The sequence below is a fragment of the Anguilla rostrata genome, chromosome 13, assembly GCF_018555375.3.
Source record: "Anguilla rostrata isolate EN2019 chromosome 13, ASM1855537v3, whole genome shotgun sequence".
NCBI lineage: Eukaryota > Metazoa > Chordata > Actinopteri > Anguilliformes > Anguillidae > Anguilla > Anguilla rostrata.
This window is the reverse complement of record NC_057945.1, coordinates 33,369,976-33,395,137: the sequence shown is the minus strand read 5'-3', so window position 1 is coordinate 33,395,137 and position 25,162 is coordinate 33,369,976. Positions and strand designations below refer to the sequence as shown.

The following is a 25,162-nucleotide window of genomic DNA, read 5'->3' as shown; positions in this document are numbered from 1 at the left end:
ACAGTTTGCTGGAGGGCAGTTCTAATGATTTCAGGAATGTCAAATATTGTAAAGCGTAGCCCAGGTTTCACGGTCATCCGCTTGTCAATGGATAAATTTACTTTCAACTTAAAAGGGCCAAAGGCACTTCTGTCCAGGGGCTGCAATTTATGTTTGCGGTGTGGGACAAAGGAGAGAAAAACGAGCGGAAATCTATGATCTGTGGTGAGCTGTGTGTGTGAGATGAAAGGTGTCAATGTCCCAGCACGACAATTACGAAGTAGCCTATTCTATGAGCTGTCATAATAAACAAATTCAATAACGCAATTTCGCAACTCTCTTTCAAAAACCAGCTTCTCACAATCAAAAAGCACGTCGAGCTGCAGTAACCCACACTAAGCAGAGCGCGTGAAAGCTTATTTTTTTGCGTTTTGACGGAAACAGTCCCAGTCCCAGCAAATATCCCACTTCACAGTCACAGATCATATAGCCCGCTTCTCCCTTTTTCAAATGTATTACATTTTCTCCCTTCATTAACTTCATCAGATGTCCTCACCAGAAAATCGATTGCCACACAGGCTACCTGACCTGTTACAACGTCGCAACTGCTGGAGCAACCAGCTGAAACTGTCTTTCAAAAGTGTCCAGAGACAGGGCAAGTACGCTTGTGACGCGACAAGTATCCCCTTCTGTCAGTTACGTTATAGGCTACCACCATGCAGTAACGTTATAGCTGAGTAATAAGCCAGGGAAATAGCCCTTACAAGCAAGCGAAAAGTATCTTAACTAATAAAATACAGCCAGACGAGAACGTTGATATTAAAAATGTAACTTCTCACAATAGCTAACACTTGGACGAGAAAGTACTGCTATACGTGGCATGTGTGTTTAGGTACTGTTTCCTTAAAGCCGTGGAAGAGACGGCAGCTACTTGTTGTGGATAACCAACTTCGCTGTGAGTCAGATAGCTCACCACTTTCGCTAACAAGCAAACAGTTAAAGGCACAATAGCAGCAAATGACTTTATCTTGTTAACGAAATACTATTATTAACGACCAAGACAGATGCATACAATGCAATTCTTGTTGCAAAACCGAGTTCGCATATTCTTCGTACAGTTTACGGTAGCCTATATGTAGTTCAACAACAACAAAAAAATAACGATTTGATGACGAAATACTACAGCATCAACGTAACGATGTCACGCCACGCTGTGCGTAAGCGTCGGCTCCTATGACAAACAGTGGCGGATTCCTGACAGGGCAAACCGAGAAGGATTACTTAGCTAGCTTGTAAACTGTCCAGCTGGATGTTTAGAGTACAATAAACTTAGCGATTAAGGAAATGTAATCTTCCCTTTAACGAAGTACAACATGACAGGTTAAGTTTTAATTGTAAGGCGAGTCTTGTTGACTTGAGACCTTGGACAGCAGCGTGGAAAAATCTCTGCGAAGGAGAATGTGAGAGAACGATTTGGAGGATTAGGGAGCTTGCTTGCGTGATCGCGAGCTGTTACACCAAGCTAGCTATGAAAAGTGGTAATGTTTTAAAATCTAATAGCCTTACAAATGTTTTATTCATCTGATTTATGAGGCGGAAAAGTAAGCATATGTTATTGAAAATAGCTAGCGTAGTAGCTAGCTACCAATTTGAAACTGTCTACTCTCCCGAAGCAGTTTAGAAGGTAAGAAAAATATCACTTTTGTAACTGTAACACTGCGTTTCTCTGTCAGTCAATGCAAACAAACAGAAAAACGGGGTTGGAATTTCCTAAACTCAAACTGCGCTTATTGAGAATCATACAGTAAGTGTGATTGTCGGTATTGCTACCCGGGGCCTCTAAATACCGACACAGTTTGTGCTTATCAGTAGTTTTTAGCTAAAATTATCGTTTGCTAAAGACGTTAAGCTGTGTTATTGTGTGATGAGCTGACTATAGTATTGATAGCCGGCTGGGTCATTGCATTTTAGTTGTGCAAAAAGTAGCTAATCGGGACAAAGACATTTTGTTTTTTGTTGTGGGAAGCTTAGATCCAGCCATCTCTATCACGTGAAGGATTAACGTCAGTAACGCTAGTTACTGTCAAGCTAGTAACCTCAATGTTGTTTAAAAATAATGCTCAACTGAATGGTTTGTGTGAAAAATTGTCAAATGGTAGCAATTGCAGTGGCTATGGCACAAATATGACTGCAGTGTGAATGAACTGGAAAATAATCTTTTTTGTTAACTTAAAACTAATCGATGTCACCACATCCTACTGTTTACTACAGGAAAACACGCAATAAGTTTTCTCAACGTAGAGCTAGCGACCCCCAAATCAATAGGTCCAGCTTTGTAACTAATATCACCCTGCCCACGACATAGGAGGAGACATTGAAGCGAACTTTGGCATGCTAACTTGTGTGGCACAGTCTGTTTGTTTAGCTCCTGCAATGATTGGAAATCATGCGGGACTTTGAATAAGCATATTGTTTTTTGACTATGAAAATCGGCTCAGATGTATTCAGAAGGAAAGGTGCCCCAGAGCAGCTTTCATAGGTGCTTGAAATGTATCTGAAATTCCACATCAAAGCCTTTGGACTTCACCTCTAATTATTCTTTCTGTCAGATGTTTTTGTGATGCCGTGCCTTTTGAATACACACCAGTAGCCTACACTTGAGTCCACTAGCTTAGGGGACACTACTGATTTGCAGTGTACAACCCAGATCGTACCACAGAGAGTATCTGTTGCTGTTGAGCCGTTAAGCATACACAGCCATTATGGTCCGCGGTATTGTTTGACCTATAGGCCGGAGATAAAACCATGTATTTAACAAGGGCTGTCGGTGGAGGCGATATGTTGTATTTGGCTTCGGTGAGACTTGGAGAGTTAACTTCCTCCTTAAACTTTAACACCGTTTTGCTGAGTCGCGGGGACCGGGACTGTTGTCGACATCGCTTTTGCTTCCCGTCAGCCTTGTGTCTTACACCTTGCACAATGACGTGCATGTCTGACCGCAAGACTGGCCCGTTTTAGAACTAGACTGACAGCCAAACCACAGCCTTCCTGCTTGTGGTGCACAGGATCTTTCTACCCGCACAGATATTGTCCAGTGGTGGCTTGTCTTCTGCAGAGACAGGGATGGGGGGTGGCTTTTTAGAGGAGTGTGTGGAGGTTGTTTACCTGACCTAAAACATGTTTCTGTCTATAAATATATCTTTATTTTTTAAAGTAAATTGAATGAAATTATTAGAACAGAAACAGAAAATGACCAGAAAATTTGGAGTATATGGTGGAATATGAAGCTCTTGAACTGCAATCCTGTGAGGGATTTGTCATTCATGCCCAGGGGAAGAGCTGGCAAGGTGTGCATCCTGAGTACCTGCCTTAGTGGACTGCTGTGGGAAAAAGTGAGAGAATGTACACAAGTGCACTGTCGGCAATAGTGTCCATATTAGCAGTGGGTTGCACAGTTGGCAGCGATGAGGCTGCTGGGGGTGTTGTGACTTGGCTTAATGTCAGTCCTCTGAACAGTATGTTGTCATGTTGGTATGTAAGGAACATTTTCTACAGTGTTTCAGTGTATGTGACTGTGAATATGCATGCAGGATGTGCATCCCTTGGGTGTGAATGGCATGTGCACTTTAGCTAGATATTTTAATACTGGTAAAATATCACGGACTGTGGCCAGTGCATGCAGGATCATCAGGCTCATTAAAAAAAAAAGCATATTAATGATTAAAATAGAGACCACTCTCCCTGCAAACACACACATACACATACACTATGTGTATGACCTTGAGTAACAGGGTTAGTGATGAACTGACTGGGACAAGTTAGTCCCCCCACCCCTTTTACAATTTTGGATGTATACTATGTGTCTTGTTATGTCTGCATTTTCTCAGCCGTGTTTTATAGTTAGCAATGATGCAGGTACTTATCTGAGCCTGTAGTATCAATTCAAATGTTCTGTATCGGGCGTAGTCAAAATAAATCTGATATCTCGTCTTACTGTGGTAAAGTTTTTCAAGTGTTCTGTTCTTAATGGCCTAAATGAATAAGGAAAGCAGGAAGTGCCTCAGGAAAGGGTTAGCTCCTTCTGAAATTTGGCTTTGACAAGGAAAAAACCTTCACTGGGTGAAGAGTGCGTAGACGTTTCCAGGTTGCCATGTGCCTGCTAGTAGTGTTCAAGTGGTAATTACTTTAGTGACTGTGCAAGTGGGCTGGGAAGTCTTTGGTAGCGGATTTTGAATTAAAGGAAGAATATAGTGTCACAAGTCGTAGAATCACCTGTCCTTTCTAGATTTATGCTAGTTGTCTGTAGGGTGGAATCTGGCAGTTTTCCACACATGACAGCCAACCGGCTGTCAAACTTTGATGGCTACATTAGGCCGTGGTTACATTCAGTGGCTATCTTAGACTGTTGTTCTTATTTTCCATAATTTATAAGCCAATCAAGGTCTGCCATTTTGCTTAGTTCTCATTTGTGTTCCCACTCGTGCAACCTCGAATGAGAGTTGTTTGTATTTTCCATGGTGTAAAGGAATTAATATGAAAAAATGTAGAATTGTTTATTTTAGTCTGAGGATCGCGCTCATGGTTATCCCAGTTACCCTTAACGGTCAGTTAAAGGCACGGCTGATGACATCAGCTGGGAAATCAGAATGCAGAAATAATTCAGAGAGTTGCTCAGTTTGAATTGTGGAGGAATGGAACAGACCTAGTTTTTATCATATGGAAAATCAGTGAAGTAGAAGAACTTTCCGTAATTGTTCTTGAATATTATAGATATGTACTGCTTGTGGAAATTGCTGGCCATGTGACTCGACGGGCATGTGACAGGTCTTTCAACCGTTATCCTCAAAGTGTCACTGTGGGCACTAGTCTCCAAAATTCCATATAAATAGCACAGGTGTGCAAACAATCGTACCATTAATGATTAATAAGAAAAAGCTTATCCGCAGAAGTATCTTCAAAGAGAAACATGGATGCACCAATGTCAGTTACAAAAATTATAGAGATTATAGAGAGACAAGAGTACTGTAAGGGAGTATACTCTGTTGGAAATGACAGATTAGAGAGCTGGCAGACCTTTATTTACAATTTGACACTTCAACACTTCAGCAGTAGTATTCCCTGGGTACAAACAAATAACAAACCACATTTTAAAAAAAATACTGGCTGTCCTTTTAATTAAATGTGAATTTTTGTTTTCTATATTTGCAACCACACAACTGGGAAATACCCAATCATTTTCTCTTGGTTATAGGTCTTGCATTTTTTTCATAACTGGAAAATGCGGGGCCAAAAAAGTCAGTTGGAAATTTTGAGGTGAATGTCTTCGGTGATTGTTGTTTACAAGTCTTGTTTCCATACAGTTCAGCATCATGAATTTCCGCAACACGGAACTGAGAAAAAGCAATAACACAGTTATTTAAAATCTTCAGCTTACCTGCTTATGGTTGTTATAATTAGAATGTGAATATACTCTGAGGCAAAACTTCAGTATTACTGAATTCTTTTTTTGTTAAGTTTCACTTGATAGAGCGATAGTTCTTTTTTTTTTTTTAAGATTCAGTAAATACACTCGATAGAGTGATAGTCTGTCTATGCATGAATACGCTCCGTGACGTTGCCAGTAAAGCTCGGCTCGTTCTCTAGCTCTCTCTCCGCCAGCTCCTGAATCTGCCAGAGCAGTAAGCATTGCTGGCCTCCAGTTACTACGTGATATTTTTCTCGAGTTCAATTTGGGGCGTTGCCTGTCCTTACTGTTGAGTTGAACCGTTACACTGTCAACACACATTTACTTTCAAATCAACCACACTGGTGTACTGATGTGACATTCCAAAAAAAAAATAAAATAATAATAATCGGTTATTAAATATTTTACAGTCTACTTCATATTGGAGTATAAATGAAGAGGACAGACTATTGTTGAAAGTTGAGGAACTAGTGGAACGCACTTAAGCTGCAGGGATACTGCCTGATGAATAATCAGTACTGTTTTGTTGCCTAAACTTGTTGGCTTGCATGTGCATTTACAGACTGCTCGGGGTAAGAGCATCTGGTGAATGCCTTAACGTGAAATCTAAATTTCAGCGCTCCAGCAAATAAAACCTGACACGTTTGCCCCCATTGGTCATGTTCCATGGCCCAGTGCTGAAAAGGGACAGACAGAGAACATATTCACCAGTGACACTGGAGTTACACACAGCCCTCATGCGGTGGTCTGGCAGTCCACTGTCGATGTATACAATGGGGTAACTATGCAACCGTTTTTTTCCCCCCCGTAAGTATGCACTTTTCAGGACCGTGCTCATGCCATTCCCGCAGGGTTGTAGTTTTGTGAACGTCATGAATAAGTGTTTTTATCTTTTGGCGTACCTTTTTGTAGCATACATTAGCCTACTTCTGCGCTTGAGGTCAATGTTCAGCACTTTGAAGGTTTCGCGGAATGGAGGCCACATTCAGCCTTGTTCTAAACCCTCTTAAAATCATGTGAATGCAGAGTCTATGGCGGGAGCTGTGGTGTGTGGAGGGAGAAGAACGCGTTGGGTGTGTTCAAGAGTTGATCGCTGGACGTCGTCTACACGTTAGCAACAAGCAAAGCTTTGACCTACTTACTGTCAGTGAAGGCTGGGGGGAAAAGGGCATTGAAAATTGGCAGAATATGCTCCACATAAATCTAACTCCTACCAAATAAGTGATACTACATCTGGACTAAAGCCAAGATTCCATGAACATTGGTCATAAACATTGACTGACTAATAGCCTAAATGCAAGTCTTCATTTTATCTGTGCTAACATGATTCCTGTAATTAATGTGGGTCGTTGCTGAGCTTGCCAAAATATACTTTTGAAGAAGAAGAAAATACCCTACTTGCATTTCTTTGTCCAAGAGTCTTTTAAGTTCAGGTTCAGACAGATTTTTTTTTTTAAACGACACATAATTTGTGTCACTCCTCACTTTCTAATAAATTGATTTAGTACTGAATACCTTTTGTTCCTTTTTTTGTAAAGAGCGTTTTGACAGAAGGATGTCACTGAGGGGGTGTTTCTCTTTGATGCAGTGTGTGTTCGCAGACAGAGACCTGTGGACGGTTCAGACTTGTCCTCTCGGGAACCTGTCGCACTGGTTCTCAGAATCTCATTAAGTCCCGGGGTTTCTGATTGGCTTTAGCCGCATGCCCATCGCTGCGTTACTGTGGCATGATCACACGGCTGATGGTGTGCTTCACCTCTGGGGAGAGCGTTGCGCAAGATGTGCAGTTAGGTGCTCAGCTGAAGGTGGTGCACTTCAAAAACACGGGAAGGTTGTGTACCTCAACTGCTCTGGTTTCACAGACATGCTTACCAGTGTGCTTCATGCAACATTATTTTGTAATGTGAGAAGTTTGAAATGTACAGTATAAACACGCTTCCCCCCCTACCCCCAGGTCATTTAATGCAGCAGTTGGGTTTCAGGTATATGTATTAGTTATGCATAACGTCTATGTTAATGAACCAACAGCTCAGTGGTTTAAATGCCAAATGAGTGCACCCGCGATGTGAGTCATCACAGTAGCGTCTGCTGATAAAGATAGATATAGTCCTAATATGATGTAAAAACATCCATATAGCCTCAGGTATTGGACAATAAGAGTTAGCCTGTATAAACATAACCGGAAGCTGCTGCTCTTAAACAGTTATTTGATACATGCCGGTGGTGTGTCCGATTGTAGCCGCGAGTGCCAGTCTAGAGATTCCCGTGTCGTTCCTGACTGTGAGCAGTGATCTGAGAGCTTCACATGCTGCGCATTAGTTGAGTCAACAAGTCCGGGAAGAGCTGGGCTCCGCAGTAAGAGATCTCTTTGCATGAGGACTGCGCATCTAAATGTAACGTGTCTTTGTGCAGCCCAGGCAGACTGGATTTTTTTTTTTTTTTTTTTTTTTTTGGAAAAGTAGTTTTCTTGTGAGCAAGTTTGTGTCTTCTGGATTCAATTTGCATTCCTTCATAATTGTGAAAGGACCCTATATTGCACCTTTGTTAACATGAACCTGCTGGGATTCAAGCCTATACTTACTTCTTTTAGACAGAGCCGGCGCTAGCGGGTATGCAATTGCACGGGGGCCCGAGCTTGACCAGGGGCCCGCAAGGCCCGTTGAAATGGTGGGGGAAATGCATTGAATATCCTTTGCGCAAAATACTCGCAACATCTCAGCTCTGAAAAGTAACAACACATTTTGTCTAATCAGAGAACAATATGTTGATAATGAGGGCGTGCCTGGTAACCGCAGGGGGTCTCTGTCCAATAGCAGCTTTCATTATTATCTTGTCATTATTTGAAGGTTTTTGATCGCGGCTGCGCGCATCAATGAACATAGATTACAGTAACGTTAGCTAACTTAGCTTACACGTTTCTTGACAGTTATTTCTCAAAAATGCAGAAGTCGGGCTTTCAAAAGCGAAAATACAATAAAGAAGACTTGAAAATACAGAAAAATAGGCTAGAAATGCCAAATTTATTTAACGTGGTCCACAGGCGCAGCACCAGCGGCGAATTTGCCGCCCACGGCTTCTATTGGAGACGATGCTAGTAATGCTATCGGCAGATGTAACGTTACCCCAAGCTGAGGCTTCCCTGGAGCCTGAACCATTCACGGTAAATGCACCTCAACCGGAGGCGACACCGCCCACGTCACTGGCGTCAGATGCAACTCAAACGGAGGCTAACGTTATCCCAGAACAAACACGCACGGCAACTCTGTGTACCGGTTAATGAGTTAGTTCGCGGATCCTGTCTGTCTACTCTGCAGTCTGCTAAGGCTATAGTTATTAATTGGGATTATTTGTGTGGTTATGAAGCAATGCTACACACAGTAGCATAATGAATGTTGTTGATGATGTTAGTTTTTTAATTCAGTTGCTAGTTTGTTTACCTTCTCACTTTTGTATCTAGCGGTTATCTTAATAGTCTATTTGGTTGGGTGTCTGTGTGGGTCTGTGGCATTTGTAATTGTTTGTTGATCCATCAGTGTTTTCATCTGAAAATAAGAGATGCTTAATGCCCACATAACTTGAGAAGATATTGTATTATAATGTGCTATATAAATACAGTCTATTATTATTATTATTATTATAACGCGATGTGTGATGACGTAATTGAAATAGCGTTCGTCCACTAAAAAAATCCCCACTACACCCCTGAAAGTAACCTGATTATTGCGTGACTGTTTTCAAAAGCATTCTGGTACATAGGTAAACGTCGAAGCGGAGATACTGTAGCTCTATTTAAAGGGATCGTATACTTTACGTCATGGTTAACTCTTTTTTGGTAATTTCCTAATATTGTCCTTTGTGGGGCGCCCATTTCACCCGCTTTGCATACGGGCCCAAAGGACACTAGCGCCGGCACTGGTTTTAGATATAGAATGTTGTTTGTTCTTATTTGGCCGATACGGAGCCATTCAGAGCATTTGAGTTTGTAGAGTAAAATCCACGCTCAACAAATGAGGCTATATTGGCAGTGTTCACTGTTTACAGTGGCTGTTGCCTTTCTCAAGCGACCGTTTGTTTTGTGGCTTGTTACCTGGATCATTTCTGCTGAAGAGGAAATGGGGAGAGAGGGCAGTAGACAGATAAGAGCGCTATCACCTGAAATGTTTTCTGGATGTAGTGTGCAGGATTGCAGCTTGTTTTTCTAAACAAGCAGCCTAAATCTGCAGGGTGCATGTTAGGAGCTGAAGATGGCGCAGGTTATTATGACAGAATTATAATAGGTAGTGTCTGCTTAAGTCGCTCGTAATTAGTCGTGTTCCTGCTTGACTGTTTATTAAGGCTTTCAGCACTGACACTGCCTCATAAACGGCAGCTGTGAGATCAAGTTGAAGAAGGCTTGTTATGGCAACATTGGATGACTTTTCTCACCAGCCAAATGGTAACACTAAAGTGCTGTACACCGCAGTTATGGACAAATCGTATTAGACTGTTTGTATTACAGCCGTTCTTTGCTGGAAAATACGCTTTGCTGTTTAAAATCAGTGGCGTGTAATCCGTTTGGATCGCTGAAGAGGTAAGACTGCCATTAGAAGCGTGAGTTCATGGAACCGGACCACAAACACCGTTTGGAATTTTCGCGTTAAGCCTGTCATTACAGGCCTGTCAGACAGTCTTGATCCTGTCACTCTCTCCTTCTCCCCAGGATCTCAGATGAAGAAAAGTCATATTCCACCTTTCCGTGCCCTCCAGAGCACGTCCTCAGTCGCAGCTGGAATTTCCCCACGCTCTTCCAGAATTCCTGATCCACCCTGACAGGCTAGTTGGACCTAAATCCACAGATTAACAGGGATTTCGTCATCTGTTCTGAAAGCAGCACAAGTTTATTCCCTCTTCTGTGAACAGAGCTGTTGTGGACCCAGGGCTTTAGGTTTTTCTACACCTAATGGGGTGCTATGGAGAACAGCTGCTCAATCCTACTTTGCACTTTTGAATCCAAATCCAGCCCATTTTCACCAGGCTGTGATTTTTCTTTTTGTATTTGTGCTAGACTTTCAGTGTAAAAAAAGAATCATGACACTAACATGCTCACAATGGCTTATATATTTTTGCTTGTTTTATCTATTGTAAAATGGTGGCTAATTTTAAGGGGGTATGTTGCAAAGGAATGAAATCCTTATGGGTAGCCAATATAGAACAGTTGTGGTACCTAATTTGTTGTTCCCTGTCGTGATTTGTGGGTTATGATAATTTTATGTGCCATTGTCAATGAAAATGTAGAACTAGGTTTCATTGATACATGATGTAACTGCATCTTTAGTTCACATTCCAGTCTGATCACTCTTGCTAACCAGTGTGTCAGGATGCCAGCATCCCTGCTAGTACTGGGGCAGTTTAAGTGATATTCTGATGGCACTGTGGCACCAAGTATTTAAATTCAACTTTTACCCATCATAAAGATACGAGGCTATTCAATTCACTTGTTGTATGACCATAGTGTTTGTCCACAACTGATTTGTGTTAGTGACCTAATTCATCTAATTATGCACTTCACTGAACATAGATAATACCCATCCAGACTCAGTCTGGTCCAGTGATGGGGGGAAGGGACTGGGCTGTGTTTGTGTAAAATTGTGGACGATGAGTGCTTGGACAAGGCCCACATTTAAGTATCCCATTTCATAATGTAGCCAGTGTAGCCTACGGTGTCTTAAAATTATACTTTTATACCCTTTATAAACTTTTTTATTTCTGATTTTCTATTTCAGTTTGTAAACATTTGGAAGCTTGTAATGCTGTGATGTCAGTTCATTCAAGGGTTTGCCTTTGTCATTAACCTCTTCATTTACATGTTTTAATTTTTCAACCATGCACTGATATGAATGGCTCGGGGAATACGTGAGGAAGGATAGGTCGTAGCCTGTATTTTGTGGGAGCAACAAGACGGGAAACCAAACTGAAAGCCCAGTATCGACGCTCTCTCTCTCTCGGTTCATGGTTTTTCTTTTGGTTTTGGCTCTGCTTTTATCCCGTTTCTTTTATTTCGTGCGTCTCCCCCCTCGGTCGTCCCGCCTGATCACGCCTCGCTCTCGGCCCGTCTCCTTGGCTGCGCGTCTTGGCCCGCGGTCGTTCTGCAGAGGTCCCGGAGTTCATCCCTCAGATTAAAAACGGCCGACTGGCCTGCCTGCGTTTCGGGCTAATCTGCTCTTATTTAGCGCGGGGAAATGAATAAACTCTTTGCAGCCACGTAATCGCTGCAAAGCCGGAGATTGTGAAAGATGCAGAATTTGTCCATTGTGAGCCAGATCTATGTGCTGTGTGTGTACATGTCATGTGCACTGATTGCTGATTTGGTTACTGAGGCTGTCTCTCCCATGTATATACAGCGTTCCTGTACTGCACCACCCCCTGTGATACAGTGACCCTCGTCTATCATCTGAGCAATTCCCCGTCTACAGGTGTCCTCCAGTAGGAAACCATTGTATGTCTACCTGTACTGTACCGTTAGGTAGAACGGGTTACGTAGCCATCTGCCAGCACCGAATTTGACCCTTTCAAAATTGCATTATTTCAGTCCTGAGCCTGGTGAGAGGTCTCACAGTCAGGCTGGTTAGTGCAGTAGACAGTTCTTTGGAGGACGGTCAGCTAGTTGGCATTCACAGATGTTGCTTGTTAACAGTTCAGGACCTGGCTAGTGCTAAATGCATTATCACTTATCACAGCCTTCTGCTAGCAAATTAGCGGGAATAACTGATAGGCTACCCTACAGTTTGTGAGTGCTGACTCAGAGATGGTCCTCTGCAACACCCTATAAGGCTCTAATTTGCATTACTGGTTGCACTGGTTATTATTTTTGGTACTATCATTACACGGTGAGTCTCTCAACCCTTTTACACCCATAATCCATTCACTGGAATCCAGCATCTTAGCAGGATGCGCCATCCAGAAGCCCCCAAATGCATGGTGTTTCAGCGCACGCCCCGCACTGTAAATGGTTTCTGCTGTATTTTTTCTTGACTCAACGCCGCCGGGTTGCTTCCCTGGGCTGAATTCTGCCCGGAGACAGAAGACAGCGGCGCATCTCTGAAAGCGTCCTGAGCTGCGGTTATTCGCACACTTTGTTGTTGTCTGTGTGATATTCTTTTAGCGGTAAGGTTCCGCGGTGCTCCTCTTAACGTCAACGAGCTCTGCCAATGAGGGCCGTTCCTCCAACGCTGCATTTTCTTTGCGTGATTGATTTTCGCAATCCGGACCCCGGCGGAATTCTGCACGGGCCTGCGAGCGGTCCTTGTGCAATTACTCACGGAGTGATTGGATTCAGAGTGAGCCGGGCCTTCTATGGTGCCATTATTCTCGGTCAGAAGCCTGGTTCCGTGCTCCCCTGAGAAATGTGCATCTCACGCTCGGCAGATAAAGGTCGAAGAGGAGGCCTGTGCTGTGTGAAATGCGCTGCTGCCATGGTGCTGCCATGTATGTGTAAAGTAGGGTAAGTCTGTTAGGGTAGCAGTCACAGTCTGTGTTATGACAACACTATGTTGTTTCATAAGCGAAAGGATTTGATCTCTCACATGGTTTCCTTGTTTTGGAATGGACATGTTCAGGAATAGACGTGTGATGAAAGTCTGCCGTCTCCAGAGTTGACTAGTGTGATTTGTTTAGTGCATTAAAAAAAATTTGGTTAATGATAAACCAGAACCCTTATGCTGTGAGTATGTTTGTGTTTGGAAAAACTGTGTGGTGCTGTCCATAGGGCATCTGACTGAAACCATATACAAACCCCACTCCCCCCCGCACCCCCACCTGTGCGTCCAGGGGTTCAGTTCCTCGCTATGGCAATTTCTGTACTGTGATCCCATATTTATCTGTAATGATTTCTGCTTTCCCCGAAATAAAGTGGAAAGAGTACATACGGAGGACAGACTGTCCGCGCTCCCTTTTAAAAAATATTTGTGCTCAGGTAGGACGGGAGAACGGAGCTTTTGTTAAACTTTCATGCTCAGCATTCAAGCCAGGTTAGTTTTAGAAGTTTTAGCGGTGTTAGCATGCTATTGACCAATTACATCGTTCTGGATTCCCCCTGGCCCAGTGCCCAGAAGTGCAGCTTTCCCTTGACTGATGTGCTTGTTTTGTTTACAAGCTTGTATGTGTTTGATTTGTTTATGTCACAACAAAAAAAGTGCAACTGAAATCAGCTAGCCAATCAACGTTGCTGTCTTTGTTTAAGTCATTGAAGGTACCTTGACTGGTATATTAGTACCTGCCAAATTGATGGGTATGGGTGATATTCAGTTATAATTCCCCCCACTCTTTTTTGCAGTATTAAATGATACTGAAAGATTTTAGCAGTGCCTCCCAGAAGTTTATGAAATCCTCTTACAGGTGGAGTTTAATAAAAATCTAGGACACCATTTTCACACCTCTGTTGTGCAGTCTTATCAGCCTAGTTCTGTTGTTGTTGTTGAAGCCATTTTTTGTGGTTGTGGTCTGCACTCTGCGAAGGCCATGACGTGTAGGTGAACCTTTTGCACAAAAAATAAGCCATCCACAGTGTAGCACCTTACCCGGCTGCATCCGGTGCGTTTGGTGTGCCTAGAGGCCGCCGCAGCCCCAGCGCGAGGCTAGTGGGGTAAAGAGCAGGGCTCGGCCAGCGGGATTCGCGGAATGAGGAGAAAGGTCAGGCCTGATAGCTGATACTGGATGTCTTCAGACAAAACCAGACGCTCAGACCTTGAGTGCCTGACAGGTGCCGGGGGTGGGGGGGGGTTTTGGGGGGCGTTGCTTCCAGCTGGCTTCAGTGCACATGCGCAGGTGCCGGCTAACGCTTAGCGTGTGGGCGTTGAGTCGCTCGCCGGTGGTTCTAGGGACCATCACGTTTCGTGAGCGCATTTTCTTTGGCGGACACCCGAGCGGAGGGGCCTCTCCGCAGCTCTCCTGGTCTCACCTCTTCCTGTCCTGTGAGAACTACAATGCAGGCTGCCTCCTGGGAACTGCAGTGCATTCCTCACACATTTTTCTCCAGGCTTTTCCAAAACGCAGAGGCTGCTGGTTATTTTGGTGCGAGAGTGGCTGAGGCCTGCTCAGCAGCAGAACCGCTCCGATTCTCTCTGATTTTAGTAATCGTGTTTTCATCTGTTGTTCAGTTGCAGATCCACTCTGTACGCAGCCCTTTTGAGTGCATATCAACTCTGTCACAAAGTAAAAATGTAATGAAAAGTAGTCATGTCGCATCTAGACTGAACTGTCAATACATGCGCATGTAGGAATAAATTAATGAAGCTGGCTTTTTGTCCTGCAGGGCGGCGACAATGAGGCCATGACGGAGGGGGAAGAACGTTGAGGACTGGACCCTGCACCATGGACGGGATTGAGCCAGCCACTTTGGACATCAGGAGCCAAGACCTTGGGGAGCTGGGTGCAGCCGCGGTGCGGGACATGGGGGGCATCTGCCTGGACAACGGGGACAGCCCGCCCTCCCGTGGCCGGGCGGCGCCCCAGAACAGGGCCGGGAAGCGGACGCCGGCGGGGACTGGTCCGGGCCGGACGCCCGACCCGATGGACGCCGTGAAGGAGCTGGGCTCGGAGGAGGACGGCAAGGGCAGCGGGGGCTCGGACGGCACGGGTCTGGAGGCCTCCCCCGAGGGACGGGGATGGGACATGGGGTCACAGAACGGGGACAAGCCAGAGGAGGACCGGCTGGAACAGAGCGCTAACAGCTACAGCACGCCGAGCGTGGACAGCCCTGCCCCGTCCAGCAGTTACACGGGTAACATATCCCTTCCATTTTACCCCTGGAAGGGCACTGGGCTAATATGTGGCTGATCTATACACGTGCTCTTCCTTGGATCTATGCTGTGTCCTGTACTGCTGTATTACTTATGTTGTTGTGCTCAGGTACCGTCGATGCGAATGAACATCATAGTTGGTGCCAAGTTGTGATGACGTGTAGCTGTTTTTTTTTTCAGCTCTTTTTTTCGCAATTCTTTTCTTGGCGCACTGCCACTTTCTGATTTGGTGTGTCCTGTTTGAGCAGACAGGTCATGGTTTTAGTAGTAAGACAAAGCAACATTCAAACATTAAACGGAAACCCAGCCCGCAGTGGGCTCATAGTTCATAGCTGGTTTGATCAGGCAATTTTTTTTTTCTTCAAAATTCTATGTCCGTGTTCTAGAACTACGTTGCTTTAAGTTACCAGTAGTGATTGTTACATCAGCATTAGAATGTTCAGTTAAGAACATTCTAATTACGTATTTGTGATGTTACACCTTAGAGGGTTAATTACAGTGTAACACAGGTATCAGGGTCTGTTATGAGCCTGTTGCTCCCTACTCCCTTTACTAATTACTCGTCTGCAAGGCCATAGCTCTGGAGAGCTGGATCACAGTGTTTCTGTAGAATTATTAATTTTTTTATTTTTGAGAGAAAGGTCATATTCTTCATATCGTCCGGCAACACCAATGAACGTTTGTTTCTTAGCATTCTTGCAGTGTCTCGGTTCAAAGCCACTGGAATGCTCCAGAGGAACGTGGTTATGAAACACAGTGTGTTATTAGAAAAGAACAACAGCACATTATGGACGTTTCCATAGCATTCCATTTAACTCTCACATAAGTGGTGGGGATCTAATGGAAGATGTCCTCTGTAATGCTTTTAAAAAAATATCAGTCAGGTGATAAGTAATATAAATATTATGCTATATATATATATATGATTGACATCTAAGGGCTACATCAGAATCTTACTCATAGATAACAGGATGCAACATAAACATAGCCACAGAACATGCTGAACTGTTGTTATGTCGTCTTGAATGGTTTTTATTTTTCTTTTAAAAAGGTGTTGAGGGAGTCCTTTTCACGCCGCATCTAGGAATCTATTCACCTGAATCTATGGTTTCTCTGAACAAATGAGTAGTGTGCCTCTCCACTTCTGTAAGAGCTGCAGGAGATTGCTGTCTTTTTGATCCAGTCAGACACCCTGGTACAGTATGGTACTCTATGGTATTTTACATAATGATCTTTTTACGTCTGAAATACCCATTTGATCAACAGCTACCCAAAACCTCCACAGAACATTCTGAGCGTCTTAAATCATTGTAGAGTGGAAATGTGAGCATGGATATTTCAAGGGGTAAAAACTTCATTCACTTTTACCCTGACAGTCTAACGTGAAGCGCTGTTCGGCCATTTCGTTGAAAAAAGACAAGGGTACAAGACTGTGTGCATAACAGTTTTAGAAGATGCAGAAACTATCAGTCCCAGACAGCATTGCACTGGGAATCATGCAATCACAGAGCTCAGTTTTCTGTATGTCCACCATTTTGTTGAGGTAAAGTTAGACCAGACAACGAGGTTGCTAAATCGAATTCTTCAATTCCACAGGCTCTTGCCATAGGCTCAGGCCCACGCTTTCACCACTGAAGCTCATGGGTAGTGTAGTATTTGAAATACCTATCTAACAAAAAACGGATTTCTCCTGAACAAAGTTGAAACATAGCGGAAGACCATAACATCAGTCTATCGTAACATTTCTCGATCTAGGAGAATATCAGGAATCTCTGTTTTGTAATATTTTGCTTATTACTTTGATTAAAGTCTATGATCTGGAGTATTTGCATTGAAAAACACTTCCGGAACCTGTAGCCTCAATCATGTTTCCACCATGTTTGCTCTTAAATGTATAGTTAAAGCAACTGAAAGAATATCTCCATTTCATAACCGGTAGGCTATCATAACTTCATTTTATGCTGCTGCTATGCATGACTTTTTGAGGGTTAATTTTTCTGTCCTTTATGCCAAAATGCCGTTTTCAACTTTGTGCACCGACAGACTGTCCAAATCATCTCCCACCACAGATTTCACCGCTGCCAATATTCTCTCGAGCCAGGAATCTGATTTAACATTTGAAGTGGGGAAAAGGTGATGAGTAATAAGCCGGCCTGTTCTTTCAGTTTGTTGTCTTCAACTGACGGGATTTTTTGAGTGCCATCTGCCGCCTGTTTATGCATTGTGGTTTCCCCTTGGCAACAAGTCATATATATATATGCATCCGTTTATGGGTGGTGAGTTGAGTCCTTCCTTTGTGGGGTGGGTGTATTATTCTGCTGTGCTAGGCCTGATGGTCTTGCACTCACATCAGACACTATTTGGGAACAAAAGCATGTGACAATGTCTGACATGCAGCAAAAAATGTGAAGCTCCATATTTTTGGCGCTTGGATGGAAGATTCAACAAAGCTTTAACAAAGAATTTCTGTACACTGACCAGGGAATTAAGGTTCCGGATCCAAAAATGACCTGTTTGAGCAAAATAGGTAAAGGCTGTTGCTTATTGTGACCACCTCAAATTGGAATTTGTTTTGCTCTTCAAGGGAGGGCCTCAACATACTCTCAATTCATCAATATCTGGCTAATACACTTGTTTGTGACGTCCTAGTAACAGATGTTTTCTCAGATGACGGTTCCTAAAGGTGTGTCCTCAGGTCCTCTTCACTGCAAAAAAAATGTCTGTCTTAACTCGTGTTTTAGTCTGGTAATGAGACTTTTGTCTTTTTGTATTGTATTTAAAATTGTATTTCTTTCCCTCAGGCAGAAAAGTGACAAGTGAGAAAAATTGTCAAACTGTCTCACCTCTCACTTTTTGTCTTAGCAAAAAAAAGGTAGTAGAAATAAGTTTTCAAGTCTAAATATAAGACTAAAATGCTTGTTGGTTCTTGCGGTGTTGGTACATGCAGCACAACTGCCACACCTGGCTCTACATTGAGATGGGCCTACTGTCCATCACAGCCAGTCTGTAATGACACTCCTCTGTCAGTGGGTCACTGTGTCCCTCTGGCTTTCCGTAGACCTGTCTCAGACCTCCTCGCCCTCTCTGTCGGACCAGCTTCTTCTGGGTCGGGAGGACACCACGGGGGCGGGGATCAACGTTGAATGCCGAATATGTGGGGACAGGGCCTCAGGCTTGCACTACGGTGTTCACGCCTGCGAGGGCTGCAAGGTGAGAACTAGCACAGTGCCACCCACAGTCCCGGAGGACACACAGCCTGGATATTCATTCAGAGTAGTACAATATGTTTTGGTTTAAAATTTAGATGTAGTTGTTTTTCTTTTACTTGTCGCTTCTCTTAATGGATGTTGTGGGTTTTTTTTTCATGGACAAATGGCAATTTCAGTATCAGTTTAAAATAGTGGACTGAACAATTAAACATATGAGGCATATAGAGGTAACTGCTGTTCACCTGCGTGGGTGGAGATGGGGATAGGAGGGTGAATGGACTTGCTGGCAGTGTTGTCGATGTGTGAAGTCCCTCTCTTTGGCTGAACCTTTCCCGCCCACCCCCCCGCCTTTCCCCCAGGGATTTTTTCGAAGGACCATCAAAATGAAGTTGGAGTATGAGCGCTGTGAGCGGAGCTGCACCATCCAGAAGAAGAGCCGCAATAAGTGCCAGTACTGCCGCTTCCAGAAGTGCCTGGCACTGGGCATGTCTCACGATGGTGAGGGGGGGGAAACGTGGGCAGCCCAAAACGGCCAATTCCAGCCACGTAGGGTTTGAGTCGTGCCAGTTTTAGATGAGCCTTGCTGCTAAATACAGGTCCCGTTACAGCATTTTTCACAACTAACTGTCCAAATAAGGCTATCAGGGATCCGCATTAGAGACTTGGTTTGACAAAGGCTGTGCAGTTTTCTCTGCATTAATCAGCATTGGAGTGTTTTAGCATATCTGACCAAGTGCCTGTTTTGAGAGACTTTATTTGCAGTAGAACTGTTAAATATCTGGTAGGAACTACAGCACCGACATTTTTAATGTGCCAAATTATGACAGATGTTGGCTGTTAGCCCAGGAATTTGTCAAATACTGGCCAAACCCTTAAAACGAGTGGCCCTGATGTGTAAATGTAAATGACTTAAATTTAAATTTAACATTTAGTTAGTAACCAGCGTTGACAGTCACATTTCACGCCTTCAGCGATCCGATATGGCCGGATGCCGGAGGCGGAGAAGAGGAAGCTGGTGGCCGGACTGCTTGCCAGAGAGACCGGCGTACAGAGCCCTGGTGGCTCGGACCTCAAGTCCCTGGCCAAGCAAGTCAACAGCGCCTACCAGAAGAACCTCAACATGACCAAGAAGAAGGCTCGCAACATCCTGACTGGCAAGAACAGCTCAAACCCGGTACGATTGACCCCCTTCCACCCCCATACCTGAACCTCCACCCCCCCCATACCCGAACACCCTCATGGGGACGGGGAAACCAGCCCAGGCCCTCAAATCCCAGAATGCTTCTCCCTTTGGATGTGTCTTCAGGTTTTGTTCACTTTATTCAAGGATCCCCAAACTATGTTCCAGGTGCCAAATTGAGCTTTTTTTAGTCTTTTGACTGGCACGGCAGTAGCAGTGATAGAAGCATGAGACATGCACACCTCATGATATATTGCAGTATTCATGCATGTAGTGCATACACTGGTTGAACACACGTGACTTGACACGTCATGGATCTCAGATTGACGTAACTAAATGCAGTGGTGCGTGGTTTTTCCATGCCTGTTCATAGTCATTCAACTCACAGGATGTAAGCTGACAAGAGTAACTCACCAAGAGTTTAGTGATTAATTAAATGTTTAACCAAGAGTATAGCCTAGCGGTTTGCTAAGTGTGGCTCAGCTAATAATCAGGAGTTGTAAGTGGGACTGAACACAGGGAACCGTACTTGTCACCCCAAATTTGGTCGCTCCCTGTAGTTTAGTTGTAAATTGTGTTAGCCCTGTCACCCTGTGAGCCTGTCTGTGAGCGTGGCCCTGCTCTGCCTCCCCCCGCAGCCCTTCGTGATCCACGACATGGACTCGCTGTGGCAGGCCGAGAACGGCCTGGTCTGGAACCAGCTCATCAACGGGGCGCCCACCAACAAGGAGATCGGGGTGCACGTCTTCTACCGCTGCCAGTGCACCACCGTGGAGACGGTCCGGGAGCTGACCGAGTTCGCCAAGAACATCCCGGGCTTCGTCGACCTCTTCCTCAATGACCAGGTAAGGCACAGAGCCATGGCCAATGGGCATGGCGGCAGTATGGTTGGGGCTACAGGTACGGACTAGCAGTTAATGCAACAGTGTGGACTGGTGGTCAGTAAACCTATATGGAGAGTTTTCTTGAGCAGCTGTCCATCAAAAACGCTTGTTATTGTTGCAGGGATGCATCCCATGGATCATAACTGCATCCTGATTGTGGAGGTATTGACTGCAGCTGGAGGTCCTTGTGGCAGCGCATAATTGGCCATAGCATTGCCCAGGGTTTTTAAACATGTTTACCAAACACAACTATGGCAACATCAAGTACTTTCCTGAGAATGGTGGATTTGAGTCGGCTTTAGGCTACACTGAAAACATTGTGTAGCACCAACTTGACCAAATTGGGATCATTTGCGATGGCCGTTACTTCCAGTTTTGCTGGTTGACTTCCAACTGAAGGGAACTATAGAGTATTATAGATGGTTTTGTGTGACATAGAGCTTTGCACAGTGCTGTAGTCAGCACTACGCATGACCTGGCGGGGCATGTGACCGCAGCTCAGTGCGATATCTCGGCGTCCCCGTGTCTGAATCTTTGTTCCGTGGCCCGCAGGTGACGCTGCTGAAGTACGGCGTGCACGAGGCCATCTTCTCCATGCTGCCCTCGCTGATGAACAAGGACGGGCTGCTGGTGGCCAACGGGCGGGGCTTCGTCACGCGCGAGTTCCTGCGTAGCCTGCGCCGGCCCTTCAGCGAGATCATGGAGCCCAAGTTCGAGTTCGCCGTCAAGTTCAACGCCCTGGAGCTGGACGACAGCGACCTCGCCCTCTTCGTGGCCGCCATCATCCTCTGCGGGGGTGAGTGGTGGACCCGGCTTCCCCGCAGCGCCTCGAGCCAAACGCGCCGTAGCTGGCGCTTGAGATCGGGACGAGGAGGCGCTGAAGGGGGCAAAATGGCGCACGCGGCGGTCTTGAACACGGTGTTCCCATACGGAGCACATGCTTCAGGGTTTGGCAGCTCAAGCCCTTGAAGGCAAAAGTCCAAAGGGCCTTTCAATCAGTGGATAATTTAAACCAAGTGCAAGATGTGCTTTAATGTGCTACAATGTCCTTGAAAAGAATATTCTTCAAATTGGACTGAGACCAAAAAGGAAACAAACAGTGTGGCCACGTTGGGGGCATGAGAATAGTAGGTGAAATTAAAACACTCCTTGTGGCTGACTGTAGCATCGTAAAGACTTTTTTTTTTTAAATCATAGTCTGTTTGTGTATCATTTTGTTTGTGGTTTCACTGACGTGCTCTCCTCTGCGTGTATGTAATCTGCGCCTAACCCTTTCCCTCCGCCAGACCGTCCGGGCCTGATGAACGTGAAGCAGGTGGAGGAGATGCAGGACAACATCCTCCAGGCCCTCAATCAGCACCTGCAGACCAGCCACCCGGAGTCCCCGTACCTCTTCCCCAAGCTGCTGCAGAAGATGGCCGACCTGCGGCAGCTGGTCACCGAGAACGCCCAGCTGGTTCAGAAGATCAAGAAGACCGAGTCCGAGACGTCCCTGCACCCGCTCCTCCAGGAGATCTATAAAGACATGTACTAAGCCCCGAGAATGCTCGAACTCAGCGAGGAGCCACAGACTGCGGAGCTGTTACAGAGTCGACTTGAAAAGGCTGTTATATTTTGGGGAGTTGTGGGCCGGTCGTTCTGAAGTGTGTGTTTTTGGGGAATACCACACGCTGCAAACCAAGAGTTTCTCACTTTCTCTTTTTTATGGATGATCATCACTATTTTTGTAAACTGATTTTTTTTTTTAAAAACTAGATCCTCCAATCATAAACTTTTTACAGTGGCCCACCTCTTTTTTTTCCCCTAGTGTAGAGGATTGTTAGTGTTTCTGATCAGTATGCTTGCTGTCTCAGTTGTGGAGACGCAGTAAAATCATCAGCTTGTCTGGAGCTGTTACAGATCTGAAAAAGGACCAGTGGGGTACAGTTACATCCATCTTCCTGATGTTGGACGGGCGAGGACCCTTTACCTGCTCAGGGTGGTTCTGACGTTGGAGGAGGGCACAAATCCACACCGTATTCTGAACTGAGCCACACATCACTTCCTGTCGGGTCACATGACCACAATGGCACTTTTTCTGATTCTTCCCAGCCAGGTAGCCAAGGTCCACTTGGATTATTTAAAGCTCACTTGATCCGCTGTCGTTTTCAGCCCCAGGACTTTGCCAATTTTGCCACTGGGACATCTGGACAAATCCATTATTGCTGCACGGACACCTTGTTTTCAGGGCACTTGGCTAATTCCCTTTTTTTTGAAATCACAGGATTGAAGTATTTCCAGGTACTGACCTGAATCATTGAAAGAAGAGTTAAAAGAATCCAAATATACCTCACACCCAAGATACTTACAGTATAACCTTAATGGACAAACGAGACTTCCAGTCCACCAGCTTGGTTTGCTCATTTTTTGTACTGATGGATCGATGGGTTTTTTTAATTTTCAAATACTTGGGAGGGACTTTGAAACAGAGTTCTCAAGGTATGTTTATTACCTGAAAAGACGACTTAAAATTGAATGGGGAAAAAGTATTATTTGTTTATATTTCAGTAGGACAGATTCCTCCCCACCTTGTGATACTTAAAGTGATACTGACATGGGCTAGGCTGTTTCTAAAACCATCAGGTCATAGAGTTTAGGCCACTTTAAGCCATACAGCGTCGTGTTGCAATATGCTTTATTCACATAGATTTTACGACTCTAAATGATTTGATGAGAATATATTCTGACAGTCACACCAACAAATCTTACTACACTGACATCAGTGTGGATGTGGAAGGTTATCCAATGGGGCGAGCAGCGTCTTCATGTTGAATATCCCAGATCGTGCTGTGTTTGCTGTGTTCTTCTGAGTCACTTATCAGCACTACAATAGGTAGGTGAAATTCAGATTTGGCGGACATCACACGTGAGAGAGCTAGGCGGCAGAGAATGTGTGTGAATAACAGTAGCTAAGTTTAGTTCATAGAGTTAATGCACACACTCACATCTGTACAGTTGGTTAAAAAAAATAAGACCTGAGGATGTTGCCTGAAATCAATTTTGTTTGATTATTTCATTATTTTTGTCTAGGCTAGTTAATAAGGTCAACTGAGGAATTGGCCATAGTTGATTTTTTTATTTTTATGAACATTAATAGTTATTTTTCCAGATTTCCCATATTATTTTCTGACATAAAAAGTATTTGGTAGCCTGCTTGGCAGGTGTAACAGCAATGCCTGACCTGACACAAACGTCCAGCCTTCTGATGGTAGGCTTGGCTCCCTAAAGCCTTGCTCCACACCCAGACCAACACATGATATTAAACAAATATAAATACTGTGTGGCTCTGTTTCTGAAGTATTGCTGGAAAATGAATTCCCTGTTTTAGTGTTAACTATTTTAGTGTTATTATAATCACTAGTTTTATTGTTCTGAATCCCTCATCTTTTATATGAATATAAAATTAGAAAAACTTTTATTGGCCTGCGATTAACACTAATATTTTTTTCTTGTATTGACGCACCCAGGTACATTCCATAAAGGCATCATTTCAGAATAACTGAAAGAAACAGTATTATGCCTAATCAAGCTAGATGTCTTTTACATTCATTCGGCCTATACACCCACACTGATGTCAGGAAGTTTGGCCTTGTCAATGCATCTCAGCCAGGAAATGATGTTAAATAGATGTTGGTTTTTTTTGTGTTTCTTTTTTTTTTCCTGGAAAATAGTTGCAATTCTAGTTATACAACCACCAGCATCCACACCGTGGTTAAATCTCTACAATGTGTTTTTGTATAAGTTGCTGAAACCATGTCAGTGGAGCTTTAATAAACTCGACCTGTTACCATTTCTGTCTGAAAAGACTGTCCATTACATCTGGCTTTTCCTTTGCATTGCATTTATGGGTGTTTTCCCCCCACAGCCTCAGATAACTGGTTTAAAATTAAGCCCAGTTTACTTGAACCTGACTGATGAAAAAGGCTCATACAGTTGCACTGCCAACTTGGCAATGCCGCCACAGCGCTAAAGAAGGATCGTTATGAGAATCTGCTCCAATGTGGAAGAGATGTTGTTTCCCCCTTGCCTGTCTCCACCAGTAGAAAGAAGCTCGCCTCATATCCTGGTCAAGAAAGACCTCAACAGCCAGCACCCACCACCAGGTTATTTTGAAAGAATGTTTCATTCTCTGGCAATGTGTCTTGTAGCACTTTTTTCAGTCTTCTCTTCTTAACATGTTTTTTGCTCGGATATCATCCAGTGTTGCTTTTACCTACATTTTTACGTGCATGTCTCATGAATTCATCCCAGAGAACAAATAAGGCCTTGTAATTTAGTTGTAAAATTATATGTAATATTCTGTAATGATAATGATTTCAACTTAGATTTTTTATATTTTTGGTTGATATTCCAGTTGCATAGATAATTAAAAACCAAAAAGGCTAAACTGAAAATCCTAATGTTTTGCTGCTCAACCCAATATGAATCCTCGAAGATAGGCTAAATGGTAATATGGAGGTGCTGAGGAATCTATTGGAGCACCAAAATCATAGTTGGGCAGATTATAGCTGGAGGTATTAAACAAGCTGATAAAACAGAGTCCAAGCAAAGAAGTGCATATTAATGTGCAGGTCAGAAGGGTGTGGTGATACATCTAGGTTGCGTCATGGCGTGGGCTTAAACCAGGAGAC

General features: G+C 44.1%; 1 protein-coding gene across 2 annotated transcripts; it reads left to right on the top strand.

Annotated features, from left to right (window-relative positions):
• The first annotated feature begins 1,189 nt into the window (after positions 1 to 1,189).
• On the top strand, positions 1,190 to 24,321 carry LOC135238365 (peroxisome proliferator-activated receptor delta-like). Of its 2 annotated transcripts, none has more exons than XM_064306156.1 (8): positions 1,190 to 1,663; positions 14,733 to 15,200; positions 18,278 to 18,429; positions 18,788 to 18,926; positions 19,400 to 19,602; positions 20,247 to 20,453; positions 21,045 to 21,288; positions 21,779 to 24,321. In XM_064306156.1, the coding sequence occupies exons 2-8, from the start codon at positions 14,792 to 14,794 to the stop codon at positions 22,024 to 22,026; spliced, it is 1,602 nt and encodes a 533-aa protein (XP_064162226.1). In that variant the 5' UTR covers positions 1,190 to 1,663; positions 14,733 to 14,791; the 3' UTR covers positions 22,027 to 24,321. The 2 variants fall into 2 exon arrangements, with proteins under 2 accessions (XP_064162226.1, XP_064162227.1); XM_064306157.1 differs by lacking the exon at positions 1,190 to 1,663 and adding an exon at positions 8,583 to 8,603.
• Positions 24,322 to 25,162: the final 841 nt, after the last annotated feature.